The following is a 22,230-nucleotide window of genomic DNA, read 5'->3' as shown; positions in this document are numbered from 1 at the left end:
GCCGCAAGTGTTGGGGAAGCGCGGCGCACAAACGGCCTGAGGCGTGAGACAGGCACGACTTCCGCGCCACGGTAGCGGCGGTCCAGTGGGGCGCAATTAGGGGTGACACGATAGTTCACTGGGGAGGTTTCTTCAAGCACTGTGTAGGGACCCGTGAAGCGGCGCAAAAATTTCTCACATAATCCTGGCCAACGCGTGGGAGTCCAAAATTGCACCTCGTCGCCAGGCCGGAACCGAACAGCACGGTGAGTGGCGTCGTTGCGATTCTTTCGATCCTGTTGGCTGGTTTCTGTATTCAGACGGGCGGCTCGGCGGCAGTGGTTGAGGCGAAAGACGAACTGCTCAGAGAGCGGGTTGGATGCGGATGCAGGAGCTGATAAAAATGAAGCGTCCAGCATGAATGGTGATTCGCGGCCGTAGACGAGGAAAAATGGAGAATAGCCGGTCGTTCTTTGAACTGCAGTGTTATATGCGAACTTAACGAACGGGAGAATCGCTTCCCAGTTGGTATGATTAGGCTGTCTATACATGGAAATCATATCAGAGAGAGTCCGATTAAATCGTTCAGTCAACCCGTTTGTCTGTGGATGATATGCGGATGTAGTTTTATGAACAGTGTTCGACGTACGCTAAAATACTTCAACAATAGTCGATACAACCCCGATCACTTAAAAAGAAAACGAGGGGCACCATGACGCAGTAGTATGGAACTCAAGAAGAAATCTGCGACCTCTGAAGCACATCAAGAGTAAATGGGTGCAGCCTCGGCATAACGTGTTAAATGGTCCACGGCGATTACAATCCAGCGGTAGCCAGAAACTGTGCAGGGCAATGGTCCGTAAAGTCTATGCCAATGGTTTCCAATGGCGTAGAAGGACAAGGAAGTGGTTGCAGCAGTCCGGCAGGTGGTGATGTGGACCGTTTGCGCTGCTGACACGAAGTGCACGAAACGACGTAGTGGGCCACGGGGTTAGAAAGACCACGTCAAAAGAAGCGACCGCTGACGCGATCATATATTTTGTCGAAGCCTAGGTCCGACTGTTAGGAGGCTGCGTTGAGCCGGTAAGCCGGTCGATTATAGTACGGCAGTAGAGGTCTTGTCTTGTAAGTTCTGGGAGGCGTGACAGGTCAAACGATGTGCAGTTGATAGGTACAAGAGGGAGCACCTTGTCTGGTGGCACCGATGTTGAAGTAGTGTCAGGCGGATGCAGTGGGCAATGCGAAAGAGCATTGGAATCGAGGTGCTTCTTCCCGGATCGGTATGTGACAGTGAAGTCATATTCCTGAAGTCGAAGTATCCAGCGTCCGAGGCGTCCTGCTAAATTCTTGATCGTCTGCAACCAGCATAGCGCATGGTGGTCCGTCACGACCGTCAAGTGCCTGCCGTAGAGGTAGGGTCGAAACTTCTGGACGGTCCAAACCACGGCGAGACACTCCTGCTAGGTGATAATATAGTTCTTCTCCGCGGAACTGAGGGAGCCAGTGGCGTAATAAATAACCCGCTCCCGACGCTGTTGATCCGACTGCAAGAGAACCGCACCGATCCCATGGCCACTAGCGTCAGTATGAAGAATGACCTGACTCGATTTATCAAAACGGCACAGTATGGGCTCTGAAGTGAGCGCGGCCTTCAGCTGCTAAAAAGCCTCTTAGCAGTCGTCTGACCACTGAAAGGAAGTTCCGGAGTGGAGAAGCTTGTTGAGCGGTGAAGCAACTGTTGCGAAGTCGCGTACAAAACGGCGGAACTAAGACGCCAGGCCAAGAAAGCTACGCAGAGCCTTTTGTTGCTGAGGACGCGGGAACTCGATGACAGCAGCCACCTTTTCTGGGTTAGGTCGGATACCCTCGTTGCTCGCGACGTGGCCTAAGACTTTGATGCTTCGGGTGGCGAAATTGCATTTCTTAGTATTTAGGTGAAGGCCCGCACTGGCGAGGCACGAGAGGACCTCATCCAGCCGTCTCAAGTGCTCAGCAAAGCTGGAAGAAAAAATAACAATATCGTCCAGGTAACACAGACAAGTCTTCCATTTAAGGCCCCTGAGTACAGTGTCTATCATACGCTCAAACGTTACAGGAGTGTTACAAAGTCCAAACAGCATCACGTTGAACTTGTAGAGTCTATAAGGGGTGGCGAAGGCTGTCTTTTCTTTTTCAGCCTCGTGCATTGGAATCTGCCAATAACCAGAGCGGAGATCGAGGCTGGAGAAATATTCCGCTCCTTGCAGACAGTCCAAGGCATCATCAATGCGAGGCATTGGATATACATCCTACTGCGTGATTTTATTCAGTGCGTGGTAGTCGATACAAAATTGAACAGACCCGTCTTTTTTTTGTACCAAGACCACAGGGGATGACCAAGGACTCTTAGATGGACGTATAATTTTGCTCTGTAGCGTGTCGCCAACATTATCGATGATGATTTTCTGCTCAGATGAGGATACCCTGTATGGGTGGCGGCGAATAATACGGGATCCGTCTGTTTCAATGCGATGCGTTGCCACGGATGTCTGACCAAGTGTAGGGCATTGAGAGTCAAATAAAGCTTTGTGCCTGTGAAGAAGATTCAGTAAGCATTCGGTTTGCGGTGGGGAGTGGTCAGAGCTGATTCTCGCGGCAAGGTCAGGGTCGGGAGACTTACCCTGGTATTCTGAGTTCTGCCTCCACTCGAGACTCCAGTGGAGGAGAGCCTTTAAATCGATTTCCCCGTGCATAACCATTGCCGGAATCCTCCCCTCAGCCGAGTGGAGGGAGCAAATGGAGTGGAGGAGGGACTCAGAATACGGCCCTTAGTGCGAGTTTGGGAAGTGGAGGAAACAGAACAAAGCGGAAGAACAAAGACGGCTTCGGAGTCCGCAGTGGTAGCGATCGTAATGCCTTGACGTAGGAGGATCGTTTCCGGTGTAGTGTTCGTGGCGACTAGCAACGCAGACCCATGCGAGAAACGTACAAGACAAGTTGCGACAACGATTCCCCTTGGTAGAAAACGAGTGCTTGGAATTAGGAGCACGTCTCCATCGCGGAAATGGCCACCACAAATCGAACTTCTTGTCTCACAGCCAGGCCTAAGAACAAAATCTGCACTCGCCACCACGCGACACCGCGGAAAATCGGGGTTGCTGTCCATATGCTCGGTAGGGGTGATCGCAATGTCCGGGTTTTGGCAGGAGATGACAGCAGATGCCGACGAGAAAAAATCCCACCCTAAAATGAGTTTGTGGGAGCAGCAAGACAAGATCGCGCACTGAATGTGGTGTCGAATTCCCTCAATCAAAATGCGCACAGTACAGAATCCAGACAGCTCTAGCATAACTTGATTAGCACCACACAATGAGGGGCCAGTGTACGGGGTTCTTACTTTTCAGAGCCGTGAACACACATTTTCGCTAATGACGGATATGCTGGCTCCAGGTGTCAACAAGGGCATCATCACAACCTTCAACGTTCACATATAATGTATTCGATGGTCTTGTTGGAGGAGTTGTTGGCTTTTCTACTAACGCAGTTTCCTCTCCAAAAACTGCTGGCGCTAGTTTTCCGATTGGTAGTCCGTGAGGTGGGACACGGGTCGTAGGGGCGAGACAGAGCGGCGATATGGTGAGGGTAATCGGCGGCGTCGTGGCGAACGCTCGTTGTGGGGCGTACCAACTGGGGCGAGAGGCGGCGAGTACCATCGCGTTGGAGAGACGTTCTGGTTTCGCGGAGCGCCGTAGGCAAAGCGGATGCCACGTTCAAAAGGTACATATCTTCGCCTCTCATCCTGCTGGCGTCGTCGACAGAATCGAGGGATATGTCCACGGATTCCGCCATAATAGCAGACAGGTCGATCATTTGCAAAAGCCTGGCGGACAGGTCGGACGCCGTTGTAGTAAGCCTGCAAGGGGGCTACGGATGAGATGACACTCAAATGTCCATGAGCCGGCGGGACTTCCATTGGTAAGGGTGGTTTCGCCGCGATCGCCGAATATGACGGCATGGTGGGGACAGGAACCGAAGGCGTCGTTGGGACGATACCCGCCATGGAGGCCAACTCCTGTTTTGCAAGGTCGCGCAAATGAGGGGTGCCCGGGCGAATGTTACCCCATGAGGAAGCAGGTGGGTCACGTAGCTGCAGCTCTTCACGGATGATACTGCGTATGAGGGTGCGCAAATCCACGTCTCCTGGCAGCTCATTGGCGCCAGCATCCTGGTGCAGACGAATAGAGTGTAGCTCGTCTAAGCGTTGGCGCGTTTATCGCACATCGCTGGCGCTCGCAGGATTTTGGACTGCGAGAGCACTAATGCGAAAGGAGCGATGCCCTTCAGGAAGTGGCGATGTCCGAACGGGTGCTTCGAGTCCAAAAAATCTTCCCAATCTCTTCTTTAAAGTTGGTCCAATCAGTGATACGGCCGCCCTGGTTTAGGAACCATGTTTTTGCCACCTGTCTCAGGTAGAAACCAACGTTGTCGAGCTTGAAGGAGTCGTCCAATCGGGTAAATGCACTCACCCTCGTGAACTCGTCCAACCAGTCATCCACATCCTCGCCGCGGAGTCCGGCGAAAAACGGTGGGCCGCGCTGGTGGCTGGTGGTCGTAAATATCGGAGCCGCAGTAGGGGCGGCGCCAGCGGTTTGGCTCGCGGCTTCACGCTGCATGGCCTTTGGTGGTAAACGGCGTCCGGAACTGAGCTCCAGGGGTGCAGTGGGCAGACGTAGAGATCAGGATCGAGGTAGACCTTCACCACTTGTAAGGGGCCTTGAAGGACAGCCGCTACAGGACGTTTATAAGGCGTAGCAGCCCTCGCGGAACACACACTCACCTGACGGCGAAGAGCAGGACACGACCCCGAGATGGAAGATGATGATGAGGATGACTATTAGAGGAAGATGAGGTATGGCATAGTTGCCACTGGGTAACTGCAGCAGCGGTCAATGTCCCAACCCAACGGGTGGCGCATGACGAACTGCTCACAATATATATAAATATATATATATATTCATCATGAACTGTCCCAACCTATGTCATATCAATCGACTGCACTGAGAACAGATGCGAGATACATCAAGTATCAGAAATAAGCGGTACTCTGATGTTGACAAGAGGCACCATATTCCGCAAATACGTTTATTTTTTCCTCATTCTGCAATAAATCGCAAAATTATTTCAGCACTCGTCTGAACGGAGGCCTTGTTAGGGTGGTTTCGGTCATTTTCGTTCTGCATAGGATGGAACGCACTGCCATGCACGACATTCCTAAAAAAGAAGACAGTAGAAGAGCAGGGAAACGTCACTCGCTGTCACAGAATTGCGTGGACAAAAGTAACTAAGGCGAGCTTGAAAACTTTTTTCAGACTTCACTAGTTTTGGCGCCTGGCAAAGTGCGTTCAAGGCGAATACATTTTCTTGTGCTAAACTCGTGTCTAGTTACTACACAACCGTTTTTAAACCCTATACAACAATTTTGATTAAAGTAGCACTGCACGCCATTTGATATTAGAAGCTGATGTCAAGCCAGGTTCCTTGTGGTTTTCGCTGAGAACGTCTTAATACACTCCGCTGATTAATTAATTGATTGAAAGCTACACCAGGGCTATGGGGCAGGAAATGGAATGGTAGTGGGAAACGGGGGGTTTATTTCACCAACAGTGGTTCTTAGCCTGCACCGGAATCTTGCACAAACCTACATTTTGTTTGCTCTTCACCTTTAGACATACTGCCTCTACGTGGGAAATTGTAACTCTTATGCCTAGCGCCGCAATGCCTTTGCTAGTACTTTCGATTGATCACACATCTTGATACATTTAACTATATGCCAAAATATTCCTCATCGATCACGCCGGGTACAAAACTACGGAAGCGCATACACAGTACCTCGCTGGCATTTTGATAAGCTCGTCGAAATGCTTCGATTCATGCGCTTTTCCGTGCAATGTTTAGCATTCAATGCTAATTGAATAAATACTAGTACATCGCCTGTAATGCATACGCAGTTTGCGCGGCCAACACGCGTTTGCAAAGCGTTTTGAACGTGCATTAGAATGCTCTGGACTAGTTTTTTGTAGGTTGTAGGCATTTGCGTGACCTACTCAGTGGGCCAAGAAAACTATTTGAATGGTTGTGTTTTTGAAATTTGAATTTTTCAGCTCACTACAACAAATGTGTAGTGTTAGCCTCATTTTCTTCAGAACACCAAAATTACTAGGAAAGGGTGTAATTTCTTGCATGCCTAATTTTGACGGAACCTTACGTGAATAGAAAATTTTGCATAGTGTTTAGATAGGAAACGTTTAGATTCTCGATATACCTTGTACTATAAATCAGCGAAGGGACACCGTGTGACTGCATTACACGTGCAGCCTTTGTCAAAAGGCTGTAGGCTAGGCCGAGAGCGCATAGGCCGCAAAAAAATTAGTGTACATAAGCTTACGACTCGACCGACGGCGAAACGTTTATTGACAAATATTTAGAGAACATTTGTTGCTTTGTTAATGTCATAAAATAATTTGGTCGCAACTCTCGGTTGAGATTATTCTTTGAGTTCTTTGTGGTACTTGGCCTACGAAATTGAAAGAGACTGTACGTGCCAACACACGAAGCGTCAGTACGCCCTCTTCATGAAACCTAAAGGAAGTCAATAAATATGTGTTCGAGATAAAATTAAGATAAGATGTGTAATAATAATACTGACACAAAATGTCGCGCATAACTAAGATTATGTTTACAGTCGTCGCATAATCAATGAACTTGCCTGGTCTTCCCCACAGGACATGCCATCCAAACTGCGAAACTGCTTGCATTGCTTTTTCCTGCCGTGCTTTTGATAGCAACATTTCAGTTTGCACTTGTTGCTCAAGTCGGGAGGCTGCAAGAATAAGACAGCACGTGAGTGTAATGTAAAATAAAAATTGTTCCCGAAGCACTCACCGTTCTCTAATGATAATGGTAAATTCCTAATTAGTGTACCTAATTGTGTTCATAAAAGGAAGAGTGCTAGGTCAAGGTTTACGACCACCACGAACAGCCGCTTTCTGAGGTGAAAGCCATTAGCGACTCCACCGTGAACGTTAAAGGGGCCATGAAGACAAAACACAAGTTTGGTCCATTCAAAAGACTGCCTCGTTAGAATCACACTGACACCACTTCTAGGGTAAACTTCGCTCAAATTGGCTATATGATTAGGAAAAAAGAGAACGGCCATGCGACTAACTAGCTAATTTCCCGCAACAGAACCTACGATGTCATATCAGCCAGCTGTGCGATTGGCGGAGGCCGGCAAAAGCAAACGCAAATTAGGCCGAGCTTATATGCTTGCCGAACGAGCTATTTGCGCGTAAATTTAGAGCACATTTTTTTATATCAGTAAGAATGGTGGGACCAACAGTGGAGGCTACGAAAGCACTCGTAAACATAGAAGTGCCGATGCGTACTGCTGCTGGTACTGCGCTCACTATGCTTTTGGTTTAGCTACACAGGACTGCGGGGCTTTGGGGTAGTCTCAGACGACACTGGCCGACTGAAGTAAGCAACGGTGTCTTACGTGACCATATTTGTCGAGCGAGCACTATGTTTCACGAAACGAATATTTTCTCTCAGAACAAAAACAAGCCAGGTTTAAATACGGTCAAAAAACAAACCAAATGCAGAAAAGGGCTTGCCGCGGTATGGTGGCGCCATCTAGGTTCACTAACGGTAAACAAGGCTTCGCAATCGGCTGCACAGTGGTCGGTTCCTGTGACGTCATTGCAAACCACGAAAACACACGATTTAGCGGGAAAATCAAAATTTTATCTTAAATTGATTACTGTCTCAGTGAATAAAATATCGTTTGCATTCGGACGAGCGCTGGGGGCACTATAAAACGCGAAATTTTTCGAATAATACTCACGTGTACTTTGTGTGCATGGCCCCTTTAAGGAGAACAATAGAAGTACGGTAATATGAGAAGGCTACACAGAGTGATGGTGGGGTGGATTTAAGGAGTGGAGTGATGGTGGGGTGGAGTCCGATAATACAAACCAGCCCCAGAACTGCGATTATTCTGTTAGCCCAGAACTTGCAACATTAATCGAAACTATCACGCGCGAACTTTAGTATCAGTTAATCGGATCAGCTAGAATAGTCTTTTTTGTGCTTCGTATGAGACAGCGGCGTCGTTTGTAGTGTGTCTTGCGTTGTGGATATTTTTGAATTTTTTGTTGTGAACTGGTGAAGGGACCACCGCAATACGGCAGTGGCCGTACGAGGGTAACGAGAGAATCCACCCTTGGAAACAAAACGGAACTGGGCACACTGTCTCGTCTCTCCACATATATAAAGTGAATGCAGAAACATCTACTACTGCTGAGCGGAAGACGAAGAAAGATGATAAGAGACGCAGAGTAGCGCTGTCATGTGTGGGTATGGTCCTACTTGAGTGTCATCCGTTCAACCGTACATTAGTAACTACACATGTCAAGTTTGCTTTTAAGAAAAAAGCTAAGTTTTCACTCTTACGTTGTCATCAGCCCTCCTTTTGGTCACGACGGTAGCATTCCGCGAACTGTCAATAATTGCATTAATTAAAACAAAGTGTTGAAAATGTGCACAGTTCGCAAATATGACGTTTTAATGCAAAGACGCTTAATTAGCTTTATAAACCAGGCAGCTAAATCAACCGCTAAATAATTATTACACCTGCATTGTACCTCTTCTATATTTAAAGCAGCTCTCTTCACCTTGCACGACGCCCATGGTAGAATTTGTAATGTGATCTGGTGATTAGATTTGCTCTCAAGTTTATTGCAGCGTTTGCCACTGCTCTACAGGATAGCGGCCCTGCAGAGACGCATTCTCGTCTACTAGAACTGATCGGCTAGCCAGAAAAACAGCCGTTAAAAAAATTTTCCCTCTTAGTTTTTTGGGTTATTAAATGGAGGCCATTAGAATTTGAATTGGCTTGTTGCAGAGTTTTTATTGCTTTGTAGATTCCCGTTGCAGTATATACTACGTGGTCATCGTTGCTCCTAGAAAAGTCGTCTGAACGTTCCCAGAAAATAGAGTTACTGTGGTGACTTGAATACACCACATTAAGCAAAAATTGTTTTTTCCTCTGGTAAACTGACACTAACGACCAGCCATTTTCCTTTATTTTGACATCTCTTTTTTTAGTTTTGATTAGGAGTGCCCAAATAAAATATTTTGGGGAGTAACAGTTACCTGCTGGAAAGTGATGGTAGAACCGTATGCTTTCTTTCCAAGACGTTTCTCACAGTAGTCCTCTTGGTCCATTATGTCTCCGGGAAGGTAAGCTGGGTATAGTTCAAGCAATGGTTCTGCTGTTTCTTTAATGCAAGAGTCTTCTAAGGTTCTGCAAATGACAAGCAACAACGTTCAAAAAGCGATGACATGTTTTTTAAATGAACACGAGTGCCGGCCTGACTGTCCTAGAAATGTCGTTCATCCTCAAGAAATACCAATAAACCCCCAGATGAGAAAGATTGGCAGGTTTGGCTGTCTTTTGAAGCACATGACCCTGCCAAATTAGAGTCAAACCGAGTGTTTCGGAGAAATATTTGAAATCGTCCTGAAATATACGTGACTACAAAAAAAAAAAAACCGTTAGGCGGTGGTCCCGGATTCCAATCCTGCACCAGGATGGGTGTCTTTTTCAACTGCAAACTTTTCAAAAGAGTGTATAGTTTTTTTTGTAGCCGTAGCATTAAATTCCACGGGGAGCTGGGCTAGCGTTGCCAAACAATTTCCCACTGCTCATGACCGCTTTCCCGCACAAAGAACCATTGATCAAGACCTCTTTCCTCCCCTACCCACCCACTTCCCATTTCCCGCAGAACTCGCCTTTCTCAAGGAAAGCGCAGAATTAAAAGAAGGCATCCTGTCTCTTGAAAAAACCGTCCACAAACTGCTAGAACAAAATGTATGCCCTCACACGGCCTGTACTCAACCACCTCACCCCTCCTCCACACTATCTTGCAACCCCCCGCGCCCAAATCTGCTACCATCCACACGAAACCTTTCCCACCTCCCTTACACCGCCTCCACACCGCCAACCACCCTCCCGACACTAGACCCTTTACCGTCAGCGTCAACTCCTTCCCATACCGACTGCGAGAAAAAATACCACCAGCTCGAAGAAAAACTGACTTAAACACAAGCCTCCTTTACGGCCACCATTCAATCCACCATCGTGACCACCGTTTCCAAAACCGTCGCCCGCCTCCTTGAACCCCTGGCTGCCCGCTTCACCAACCTCGAGCACATCATTGATGAACTAACCCCAGTAACCCAGGAAAAGGCCAAACGCATCATACACCTGGAAAAAACCATGCTCGGTCCCCATAAAAAAGCCAAGGCGACTACTTCGCAGCCCTCCCTGACCCGTATAAGTCAACTTCACTCTCCCGCTGTGATTGCTTTACAAGAAACGGAAACACCACACGGATCCCTTCGTAATTACATCACGTACACACATTCACACCAGCCTCGCACCGCCATACTCGTTCATAAATCACACACTGCACAAGCACACAATCCTTCCAATTATTTGTCGAATATACCTTCATTGAACTTATCCCGCCTAAGAAAACTCTCACCAGTCTTTTTATTCTTAATATCTGCTGTCCCCCGCAGCACTCCCTAGCTTCTAGAAATTACATCCTTCAGAAAGTTAACGCTACGACGAAACATCACCGCCTATTCCTTCTCAGTGACTTTGACGCCCCTCATACTGCATGGGGTTATCCCAAAACCAGTAAAAAAGGCGCGCAAATGCACGATGCTGCCCAACAAGCTCACCTCACACTCTGGACCGACCCCTCATACCCCACCCGCATTGGCACAGCGTGGCACGAGATTCCACCCCCGAGCTCACATACACTCACAACACACCAGGAGCTACTTGGACACGCCTCGACGAAATATTAGGCAGTGATCATTATATCATTGAATTAACCATGATCCACACCGGCATTCCTCAAAAAATCGGCCATGCTAAACTCACAGACTGGAAATCCTTTCGTAACTCCCCTCTCCCCACCACAATTAAAGACATTGAAACATGGACCCAAGATATCCTCAAAACTGTCGAAGCCCACACCCGCACCCTAGCTATAACAGAAGATCACCCTTCGGTGAACATGCATCTCTTACATCTGTGGGATGCCCGCCGAAGGCTTATCCGCCGCTGGAAAAAACAAAAACACAACAAAAACTCAAAACACGCATCGCCCACATCGCTCAATAGGCAGCCGACTATGCTCGCACCTTACACAAACAAAAGTGGACGCAATTTTGTAACCGCCTTCAAGGAACTCTCAGCATTAAGTCCACATGGAAGATCCTCCGCTCCCTGCTGGGTACTAAGCCCAGCAAATCAGACACCGGCCACACCACCCGTCGCCTAATCCACAATCACCAGCTCAATGAAACTCAGCTCCACGCACAACTCTTCACACAATACGCAGACCAGGCAACACGACCACCAAGCATTCCACCTCGCAATTACCAAGGAAATGAAAATCCCGACCTTGACGCCCCCTTCACTCTCATTTAATTCACCTTCACTATCAGCAACCTCCCTCGTAACACCACACCAGGCAAAGACCGAATACACAACAAACTACTCCGTAACCTCAACCCCGAATGCACTGTCGCACTGCTTGACTATTTTAATCATTGCTGGACTACCAACTATCTGCCCCCTCAATGGAAGCATGCCGAAATCACGCTCATTCCAAAGCCCGGGAAGCCAGCCACCCTAGAAAATCTTCATCCTATATCTTTAACATCTTGTGTAGGCAAGTTATATGAATACCTAGTTAATAATCGGCAAACAGCGTACCTCGAAGGAAACACCTTACTACCTCATACCATGTTTGGATTCCGCGCACACCTATCCTCGCAAGACGTCCTGTTGCAGTTAACAGACGAAGTCCTTACACCGCTGAGCTCACAAACCCAACGCACTATCCTAGCTCTGGACATTAAAGGAGCCTTTGGCAATGTATCACATCCGGCTATACTCGAAGGGCTCCAATTAACTAACTGCGGCACAGGTATATACAATTACATACAAAATTTTCTTACCGATCGCACAGTCAACCTCAACCTCGGCCCCATCCGATCAGTCTCCTTTTGTGCCCAACCGCGGGGTACACCCCAGGGGTCAGTAATCTCCCCACTCCTCTTTAATCTTGCCCTGCTACAATTTCCGCCACATCTACAACAAATTCCACACATACAACACGCACTTTATGCAGATGATCTCACTATTTGGACCACAGGGGGTTCGATCGGGGAACAACAAAGCGCCCTTCAAAGCCATTGACACCACCGACAACTACCTTACAGCCCGCCGCCTCAATTGTGCACCAGAAAAATCTGCCCTTCTTGTTGTCCAAAAACACACGCAAGGCCGTAAACGACAACCCCTCCCAGACCCACAATTAGAACTACATTGCACTCCCATCCTAACCACACTTACAATTCGTGTTCTGGGACTTACTATCCAATCAGACGACGCAGGTATTTCTACTATTCATAAATTACAAGGAACGCTATTACAAATCACACACCTCATCAAACGCATTGCCAATCGTCGACAAGGACTGAAATAAAATGACCTCGTGCGCCTCATTCAAGCCCTACTAATTAGCCGCATCACATGCGGAACTCAATATTTGGCTCTCAAAAATAGTGAATTCCTCCGGCAAGTCAATAAATTAGCACTAGGGCTACCGCCGACAACTTTCACTACCAAATTACTACAGATGGGACTTCATAACACCTGGGACGAACTTCGAGAGGCCCATCATGTCAACCAGATCGAACGGCTCAAGCTCTCACACACTGGCTGTCACCTCCTCCATCGCCTCGGCTACCAACTACCTGCCACCCATCACCCCCACCAACGCATCCCTCTGGAACTACGCGATTGCATCTCCGTCGCCCCAATATCCAAAAATATGCACCCCCTTCATAACCAGGTTCACCGACAAACCCGGATTCGAATGCTTCGCAAGAGGCTTCAAGTCAAGCCACGAGACAGCCGCTACGTTGACGCCGCCAAATATGCCGATAAACCAGCCTTCGCAATTTCAACAGTAGACCACCGAGAAATTGAACTGACTTCCGCAACAGTAATTGGAAACGACTGCTCAACTGCAGAAGAAATCGCAATAGCCCTCGCAGCCACTACATCTCAAGACATTATCACCATAGTCACAGATTCGCAAGCTGCCTGTCGCCATTACGCCGTCGGTCACATTGCTCCCTTAGCCATCCGCATCCTACAGTCCGTTCCTAACCCTCCTTACCTCTAAATTCTCTGGACCTCGGGACATGAGCCTCTGGAGGGGAATGAGGCGGTTCATGCTGCCGCCCGCGCGCTTACCTGCCGGGCGTTCCCCTCCAACACTCCAGCGTCACCGTCGGAAGGGTACCATTCTGTGCCTCAAAAATTCAAAGAAATCCTCAAACACTACCGCCTCGAACGCCGCATCTTTCCCCCACCCCACGACAAATTGACTAAGCAAGAAGCCACCACCTACCGCCGCCTTCACACCAACACCTGCCCTCACGGCACACTTCTACACGCCATCCACCCCACCTCCTACTCCGCCACCTGCAAGTACTGTCCCCCAACCCTGCACACTCTACCATATGATTTGGGCGTGCTCCCACACACCTGATCATGATGATGATGACGATGACTGCTATTGGTTTCCCATTTGTAGCGGGGTGATGACATGTCATCTTACCAAAAAGGACCAATATACCCATGTTTTACACTCTTGGTTTGATGCCAGCGCTGCTTAGGGCAGACACAAAAAGCTTATTAGGCACAAAATACTTTTTTTTTCCTGTTACAGGTTGTAACTGTCCTAGGCAATATTCCCCGCTCTGCTTTTCGTCCGCCAGCATTCTAATCTTTTTTTCGTCCCCTCGACAGCCTTGAAGTTAACTTCCTCTGTGCTACCCTTAAATCCTAGGGCTTCTCGAAGCCGAATATTCTCTTCATGTAGATTTGGATGGATACCCTCACATTCTAACATTATGCGCCGCATAGTTTCTGTTTCTTTTTCGCAGATCATATCCCTCCTCCCTCTATTCCCTTCCTCAACCATGGGCAGTGGGAAGGCATGCTAACCAGCCCGGACCCCGGCGATCTGCTTCGGCTGGTTGAAAGGGCCCGCCTGGTAGGGATCGCCCAGGGACTTCTGGACTGAGAAGACCCCCTATTGCCGATACTCCAGAATTAATATAGAAAAAAAGTTTATTCCTCCTCCACCTCGTAGCTGTAGGGCCGTATTTTAGGTGGATGTCAGATTTTTTCTCGCAGAAACTTAGTCCACCTTGGGCGGACACCTGTTAGAAATACCCAATCATTTTTAACAGATGCACACGTGCACTTCTTTGCTGCATCAATAAATGTTATTCTTTTGGTGTTTTTTATGGTGTTTAGTGCGAGCTGAAGTTCGGAGTTAGTAGCCCTACAATCAATGCCACAATGGCTATTCTGCGGCGGGAGTTGACCAGACGGGACAACGACCACACCAGGTTTCGATAATTTTGTCAAAAGCGACTGAAAGGATGGTCTCTCAACCAAGTGCCAAAACATGGCGGGAATTCAACTGGGTGCAGCTGCCGTGAGTCGGCACAACATGAGTTCTGTTTCGGCAATATGGATAGCTAGTTGGAGGCAGAAAAAATGGCGGAGGGAGAGGAAAATCCCATCAACGGATGAGTTCATGGGCATAGGGAGAACCCACTAAAAATGGGATATAACTGTAGTCATCCCTTTACTTGGACAAATTGTGATGTAAAATTAAAAAAAAACTAAGCTAGACAGTAGAAAAAAAAACAGATAAATAATTGGCGACTCACCAAACACATTTGCGCTGTGTCTAATGCGCAAAGCTATCGCGAGAAACATGACTATATTTTATTCTGTAGCGCTACTCCGTGTAGTTTGTATAGCGCTACTCTGTGTAGTTTGTTATAATTTATGTTTTGCGCCTGCTGTGCTTGCTGCTATACTACGTTTGATTAATGTACAATTTTGGCTTTTCCTGTATTTTATTGGAATTAAGTGTGGAATTGTGTAGCGTTACGCGGTGTAGTTTGTAATTATTTGTGTTGTGCGGCTATTGTAATTGCTACTATATTATATAAAAAATGTATAATCTTGTTTTTTCTACATCACCTTTGTATGACTGTCATGTTTTCTTCTACTGTTGCTGTGCAATGTTGCAATGTTACATGTCCGGGGTGGATGGCCGCCGTGAGGCAGAGTTAATCTGCCTTTTGCCTCTCCTCCCGAGACATGGTTTGTTTAAATAGAATAAAATGAAAAGGAAAAAAAATATTGTTATAAGCCTTGAGTGATGAGATGAAGTTATCGCATTCATCACCTTGTTTCCGATAGCACGGTGACCGGTCTTCCTATTACGTCACTTCTGACGCTGTGTAAAGTGCGTTTGAAGAATTTTCGATAGTTATTATGCTTTTTGGGAAAACTGTCTTTCGAAGACGGACTAGGGTTAAGAGAGTTTGCAAGGGTTATTTCGTTTCAATTTAAACAAACTTGCATTTCATCCTCAGATCCTTATACAGTCAAGCCCCGTTAATTCGAATTTGCTTAATTCGCACTTCCGGTTAAATCGAACTCACGCCCGAGTCCCGGCACAGCCCTGTATATTTCGATTGGGGAAAACTCCCGATAATTCGAACCAGCCGGTATCCAGAACTGTTAAATTCGAACTGTGATCTCCTGGTTTCCATCGCTCCGGGCAGAAAAAGTCCGTCGCCCCAGAGTGATGACAATGTGTTGCAAATCCAAATCAAACGTAATTTCTAGAGGTGCAAAATAACCAAATAAAAAAAACAACAACAACAGCGTGGCGCGCGCGCTACGCTCCTGCAACAGCTTATTTCGCGTCTACAGGGGCCACCGGCGCCAGTGTTCCGGCGCATGCCATTATTATTTACGAAGCATTATTTACGAAATCACCTGCCACAAACGTGAAGTAGCGCCTAATTCGCGATAACGAGTCCAGAGGTGGCTTCGTTGTGTTGTGCCTGCGCAGTGTGGCGCGATTTCCATTCATTGTAGCTCCCGCCCCGTAATTCGAACTCCACTTAATTCGAACAATTTTATGGTCCCCTTCACATTCGAATTAAGCAGCTTTTACTATACGCACGCGTGGCACAGGACGCATCAAACAGACCGATCCTACGGTTACTGGCGCCGCGTACTCAGCAGAGTAATTCAAATACCGATGTCAAGTAACGCCAAAACTTGAGCACTCTCGGTGAGGACAGGTAACATCTTAGGTGGAAGTTCGGGAGTCACTGGGGTCGGCCCTAATGATGTGTTTTTTTCGAAAAAAAGTGCAGTGTGAAATTTTCCTGATGTTGTCTGGGAATATAGAGAAGGTAGACGTTTTGCGAAGCCTTCTTCGTTTCCAGGATTTCCTTCTCTGCTCTTCGCCGAGAATGCGGTGCATCACCCGAGAAGGCCCTGTGCTGTTGGTGAGCACTTAAATAAATAAATAAATAAAGTTAGCACTGGCAACCTTACCCTCCAAAATGTATCTCGATATTCTGACAGAATGGTTCCTTGTCTCCCTGCCGGCTTTCGAATGTAGCTCAAGGTTTCCTCTGAAAATGTGCATTAGGCACTATTTCTTTTATCTCGTAACTAATAATCTTAGTGATAAGTTTATCGTATCTTATTTGTTATCTACATTATTTTATCCTGATTTTCTTTGCTGCCACAGCTTTTGGTGCTATGGTACCTGTGAAGCTCATGGGATAATTCAAAGTGTACGCAAGTAATCCTTAAACGCTGAAAACGGTTAAAATTATACCTACCAATTATGAAATCGTTGTAAGCAGCACAAAGAGCGTAGTCAGAAGGTAATAATAAGGCGTAACGTCGCAAGTGGTGCACACAAACGCAAATATGTATGAACATAGTTTTTCAACACGCTTTCTTTCTTGTGATCTCTGTTACGAGCGTTCGCATGCAGTAATATTCGCCCATACATAAAAAAGCGAATTAGTGCATTTGCATATTTATGCCTTCAGAATTCAAACGGAAGTGACGCCAGTGGTGAGTGATGCCATCGGGGTGACGAGAAATTTCGCTCTTGTGAAATACAATAAATTAAATAGAAGCGAACTGCGTCGCCTTGCGAAGGTCGTAAAACCCACACGCATGTGTTTTTCCGCCCCCGATTTGACAGCGTTACGTTTCTTGTCGGAATAAAATTCTACCGTAACGATGAAATTTGAACGTTATTTTTTTTTCTTGCAGCGATGCGTCAAAAAGAGATTTCACTCATGCTGGCTGCTAGCTCACTTCTGCTGGGTTGGACGCACTCACCAACATTGTTTAAGCAAAGAACGACGGGAGACGGAGCAGTAAATACGCGTAATATTTGAGAGAATACTTACAAAAGATACTCGTGAATTTCCTTTTCCCTGCACATGGGTATCCGGGGAAGGTAGCCATCAATTCTGGGACAATGGACGCCTTTCAACCTGTGGGCCATAAACACAGGATTCAAACCAGGGACCTTCGTATGGCGTTGTGCTGCTGAGCACGAGGTCGCGGGTTCGATTCCCGGCCGCGGCGGCCGCTTTTTTGATTGAGGCGAATAACAGAAACGCCCATGTGTACGAGATTTGGGCGCACGTTAAAGATCCCCAGGTGGTCAAAATTAACCCAGAGCCCTCCACTACGGCGCGCCTCATCGCCTGCGTTGCGTCGGCGCGTTAAACCCTGCAATAAATCAGTCAAACACGCAGATAACAGGGCTCTGGGAAAACGTATGTTACTTAAGTGCACTGTAGCTAGCCGTCCAATCACTAAGTATAAAACAGCTGAAAAGGCAACGGGAACATTAGAGGGCGTTGCAAAATTGCAGAGACTCTCAAGTGAATAATAAAAAAAAACTCTCATGTCGACTAAACGGTTAAGTCGACTTTTAAGAACGGAGACCCTTTAAAGTAAACTTCTCTACTTCACGCACATAAATTGCTTAGAAGAGAATCCTCCAAGCACTATAAAAGCAGTCCGGTAAAATTGTAGGAACGGCCTAGGGCTTTTTCTAAGCTACGTCCTTGAAACCCTCGCTCTTCCTGCTATATGACATGCTTTAAACTTTGGTGTGTAACCAATTTATTGTCCTTTTAAGTTGGAAAAAGTTATAAAAGGCAAAACGTCTTTATAATTGACAAATTTAGAAATACAAGGAAGAAATTTCGCCACTGTAGTTGTGTTAAGTGTAAAGCTTACGGTCGTCCCAGCGTTGACTTGAAAACCAAGAGTTACATCCCTTGCCAACCGCAAGGGATGCTGCGCTCTACAGGAATACAATCATGTTGTACAAAGTAAGGGCATGTAATACCCCAGATACAAAGACGTCTGAAAAGACATCCGAATGACGTTTGAGTCAAACGCCCTTGGAAATTTGAAATGTCCTACATTAGACATTCCAAAGGCTATTTGACTCGAATGTCCTTTTAAACGCTCTTGAAGCTGTGGCATAACAATGATACGACTGTAGGGCTCATGATAACTTACGTGTGCGCCAGCTCGTGGGCAGTAGCGTAGACGCCATCGAAGGTTCCGGGGGCATCGGTACTAATGGCGACTCCTTTCCGGCATGTCAAACCCGATGCGACACCTGTATCCAACGTGTCGGACATGTTACGGAACCTTTGTGCTACTTACTTGTAAAGCCAGTCCTTGCATGCATCGAACGGGCATCGACAAGGTGATATTGAAAACTCCACGTGGAAGCTTCCCTTAGAGCATGATGTCCTGGCAATGACAATGCAATTTCAAACTTAGCTTCACTGAAAAGCAGGGCAGCGTTGTAAAAATGGCTGGTGAACTTTCCCTTACCTGCAGTTTTTTGCTTCTACAAAGAGAGGTGATGAAAAGTATTTTTTGTTTGTTTCCGTGAGACGTACGCAGTGTCTCCTGGCAAATGCACTTGCCACGCTTGATTATTTTTAACGTATCCCAAAGCCATGACATCCTCGCAACCGAGATACGGCTGAGACAAGCTAAAGACAAGCTAAGACAAGCTACAAGCTAAAGATAAGACAAAGCAAGCTTGCCATTCCGCACAGCCGCTTGTCGTAGGGGCCCCATTTTTTTCTCTGACAAGTACACTGATTGTTGCTCTTGTGAAGTAATTTATCAACATAAAAGCAGTTGGGATAGACTTGCCGCAGCAATAAGACAATAATTCCATGTGTTTTATCGTGTCAATAACAATAACTGCATCGACGCGGCGCGATTTTCAATGGGAAGGCAATCAATCAGATTCGAACGTGTAATTCATTTCATTCATACCGTTATGCAACAAAGTACCCGTTTTTGCACTAGATCGTACATATAGCGATAAATGTTAAAAACGCCATCTGTTCCTTTTCTGGAGTTGTGCAGACGCTAACCTGTTAATGTGCATCGCTTTTACTAGCGTTTTTAACGACTGGTGTTCAATCATAGTTCAAGTAAACACAAAGAATTGGACTTGGGCTGGCCATGTAATGAGACGGACCGGCGACTGGTGGACAATTAGGGTAACTGAGTGGATACCTAGAGACGGGTCTAGAAGAAGAGAAAGGTCGTTAATACGATGGAGGGATGAAATACGAAAATTAGGTGGCGAACAATGGGCTCGAACGGCGCAGGACAGAGGAGCGGTTGGAAATCGATGGGAGAGGCTTCCGCCCTGCAGGGGGCTGAGTAGGCTGTTGTTGTTGATGATGTCGCGTGTCCTTCGGTTTGTCTCCGCCGTAGCACCATTGACTTCCTTTCCTCAGTGCGTCTCCTCGCTCGATTTCAGTTTCAGGTGAGCGCACGCGTCTGTCGGCCGCCGTCGTAGTTTCCGGTTGGCGAAGATGACGTCTTTCCGCGGGAGCTTGATAAGCCTGGTTTACAGCGGACGGCTAATGCCCACAAAAATTCGTTATTGAGCCTAGTAACTCCCTTGCATCAAAATCTCGAATACGTTCGTAAAGTAGTTTTTGCATAGAGCCATGTCCTACTGAAAAGCTTGTTCGTATTCCGTGCTATACGTTGTGGACCTTGCTCGAGATATGCAATGTTATGCTCTATTTATCTGTTCCAGAGCATAGATATTCTGTGCACAAATGCGGCCATAAATAGCTGCAGTAAGGCCAAATATTTTAAATGCTACGTTTCTCACCTGCTAACCCGGACGTTGCATTGTCGCGCTTCAGTGAAACCAAACCTCGGCTGCAAGGAAAAACAACGAGATGAATCCACGAAGTATAGAATGACGCACAGATGTAAAGTTAAACAGGCAATAATAAATTAAAGAAATGAAATACAGCAATCCTAAGAGCCTTTTATGCACAGACCATCTTTTCGATAAAGGTGCAAAATGATCAGGTTCTCTTCAAATGCAGTATTCGACATAACGGAGCCGCGCGCGTAATGTAAAACGCGTAATATGGCTGACGGCCCCGGGTTTACTGAGAGCACCTGCGTATTTTAAGGCACGCATAAATATTGCGCACACGTGTGATCTTGCTTCTGGCTGATACCGTCAAATGTTTTTATTGTGGTTAGTGGTCTGGTAGGTCATCATTATTTATATTTCGTATCACTTATTAACAATTCATTACATGTTGTCACCGATGCGAATAACTCTCTGAGTAGACGAATTAATCCAGATGAGAATCTAAAATTATTCCCGATATTCAGAGCCTGCTTCTCCTTTGGGGCTGTATTTGCACCCACGGAGAAAAAAAAACGTAGTTAAACGCGGCTGAAGCTTGTCTAACGACAGGTCGATTTTCGCACCGGAAGCGCGCAGTGAACGTGCACACAATTGCACCAGAAGACAAAACACAGACGCTGCTCGGCGCAGTAGACGCTGCATAAGCGCGAATAGTGTCACTAAATAAATTGTTTGAGAGTGTCAGCACTGTTTTGACTCATTGTTATGCGCCGCCAGGATTTTCATTGGACGGTCGGCACCACGTGATATTTGTTTACACATGGGCGCAGCCATTTTGTTTCTGGGCGCCTCTCCTCTCTCTTTCTCTCTGCTGCGCGGACGCTTGAGCGGCCGGTCACACTCTGCCCGTCATAACCAACGGCGGTTTCGTTGGGAAAGATGGAAACACTGCAAGCCAGAAACAAAATGGCCCCGAGACGCTTCCGGGTGCACGAAGTGGCGATACTGTTAAGCATAGATTATTTAGTGACGCTAGGTGCGAACCAGCAGAGAAGATGGAGCCCGGCAGCGCCTCCTGGTATTATTTTCTGGTGGCACGTGCCCTTACTCTTTCTCCATATCTCCTTATTCGCACCTCGCCTTAGAAGGAATGAGCGATTAGATGCTTTCACTGCGCAACCACACGAGGCACTGGCTTGACCTTGGCTGAGTTTGAAGGTCAGATGGACGCTACGAGGGACAAACAGTTCTCTCGGTTTTTATTTGGACTAATGAAGATTTTGCTCTAAAACTTATCTTATTAGTCTCGTCTCTACGCAACTACCGCGCAACAACCGGCGCAACAACCCCGCATTGTCTGACAACGAAAATGTTACGGTGCAAAACAAATTGACCTGCCGAAAACATTTATATCAGAAAATAGGTTTCATGAATGACCCTAAAAACAGTGCATTTGTACGCCATTTTTTAAAATTAAAGAACAACAAATGAAAACCTAAACACTGGTATGTCGGACATTCTGCTTCTCTGGTCTGGCAGTAGATGAAATCGTTTTAAAAAGAAGGATATATTTAGACTTACTTCGTCAGTAGGAGAAGAACGTCGGGCCTGTAATCAAGTTTTCCGTCTTCATAAAACTCTCTCATATATTGGAAAGCTCCCTTCGTAATGACAGCTCCTTTTGATGACCTAGGTAAATCCTCTTCATTCTGGGACAAATATAAAAGAAACGGCAGCAGTTTGGCAGGCAGCTGCGGCGTATCTCTGTCCTAATTGCATTGTTATCCAACGGGGTTCTTGCCAAATCACGCCGAGATATACCTCCCTTACCATAATCCATCTTGCACTGACATCACAGAGGCACTCTGTGCGCATATTGGGATTTCGAAACTGAGTAAAAATGTGGAGGTCCGTTTGTATTAAACTCCGTCAAGCACAACTCTTTTTTCGGCCCTTCTAGATAACATGAGAAATCAATAGTGTTGTGGCTGATTGTTCTAAAAATTAACTTTAATGATAATGCGTAACGATA

The 22,230-nt window shown here is 46.7% G+C and overlaps 1 protein-coding gene across 1 annotated transcript in view; it reads right to left on the bottom strand.

Annotated features, from left to right (window-relative positions):
* The window catches only part of LOC144143075 (uncharacterized), a 36,752-nt gene that overhangs the window by 9,095 nt on the left and 5,427 nt on the right, over positions 1-22,230 (bottom strand). The window contains exons 4-7 of the mRNA XM_077674891.1: positions 21,780-21,907; positions 20,202-20,251; positions 18,563-18,665; positions 17,431-17,517 (exon numbers count right to left, since the gene is read on the bottom strand). Of these exons, the coding sequence (XP_077531017.1) occupies positions 17,431-17,517; positions 18,563-18,665; positions 20,202-20,251; positions 21,780-21,907 (368 nt within the window). The remainder of the gene's footprint in view (positions 1-17,430; positions 17,518-18,562; positions 18,666-20,201; positions 20,252-21,779; positions 21,908-22,230) is intronic.

Source organism: Haemaphysalis longicornis, unplaced genomic scaffold, assembly GCF_048455015.1.
Source record: "Haemaphysalis longicornis isolate Haplotype H1 unplaced genomic scaffold, Haemaphysalis longicornis Haplotype H1 scaffold_6, whole genome shotgun sequence".
NCBI classification, from domain to species: domain Eukaryota; kingdom Metazoa; phylum Arthropoda; class Arachnida; order Ixodida; family Ixodidae; genus Haemaphysalis; species Haemaphysalis longicornis.
Note: the sequence above shows the minus strand (reverse complement) of the source record. Positions and strands in the feature narration are given on the sequence as shown.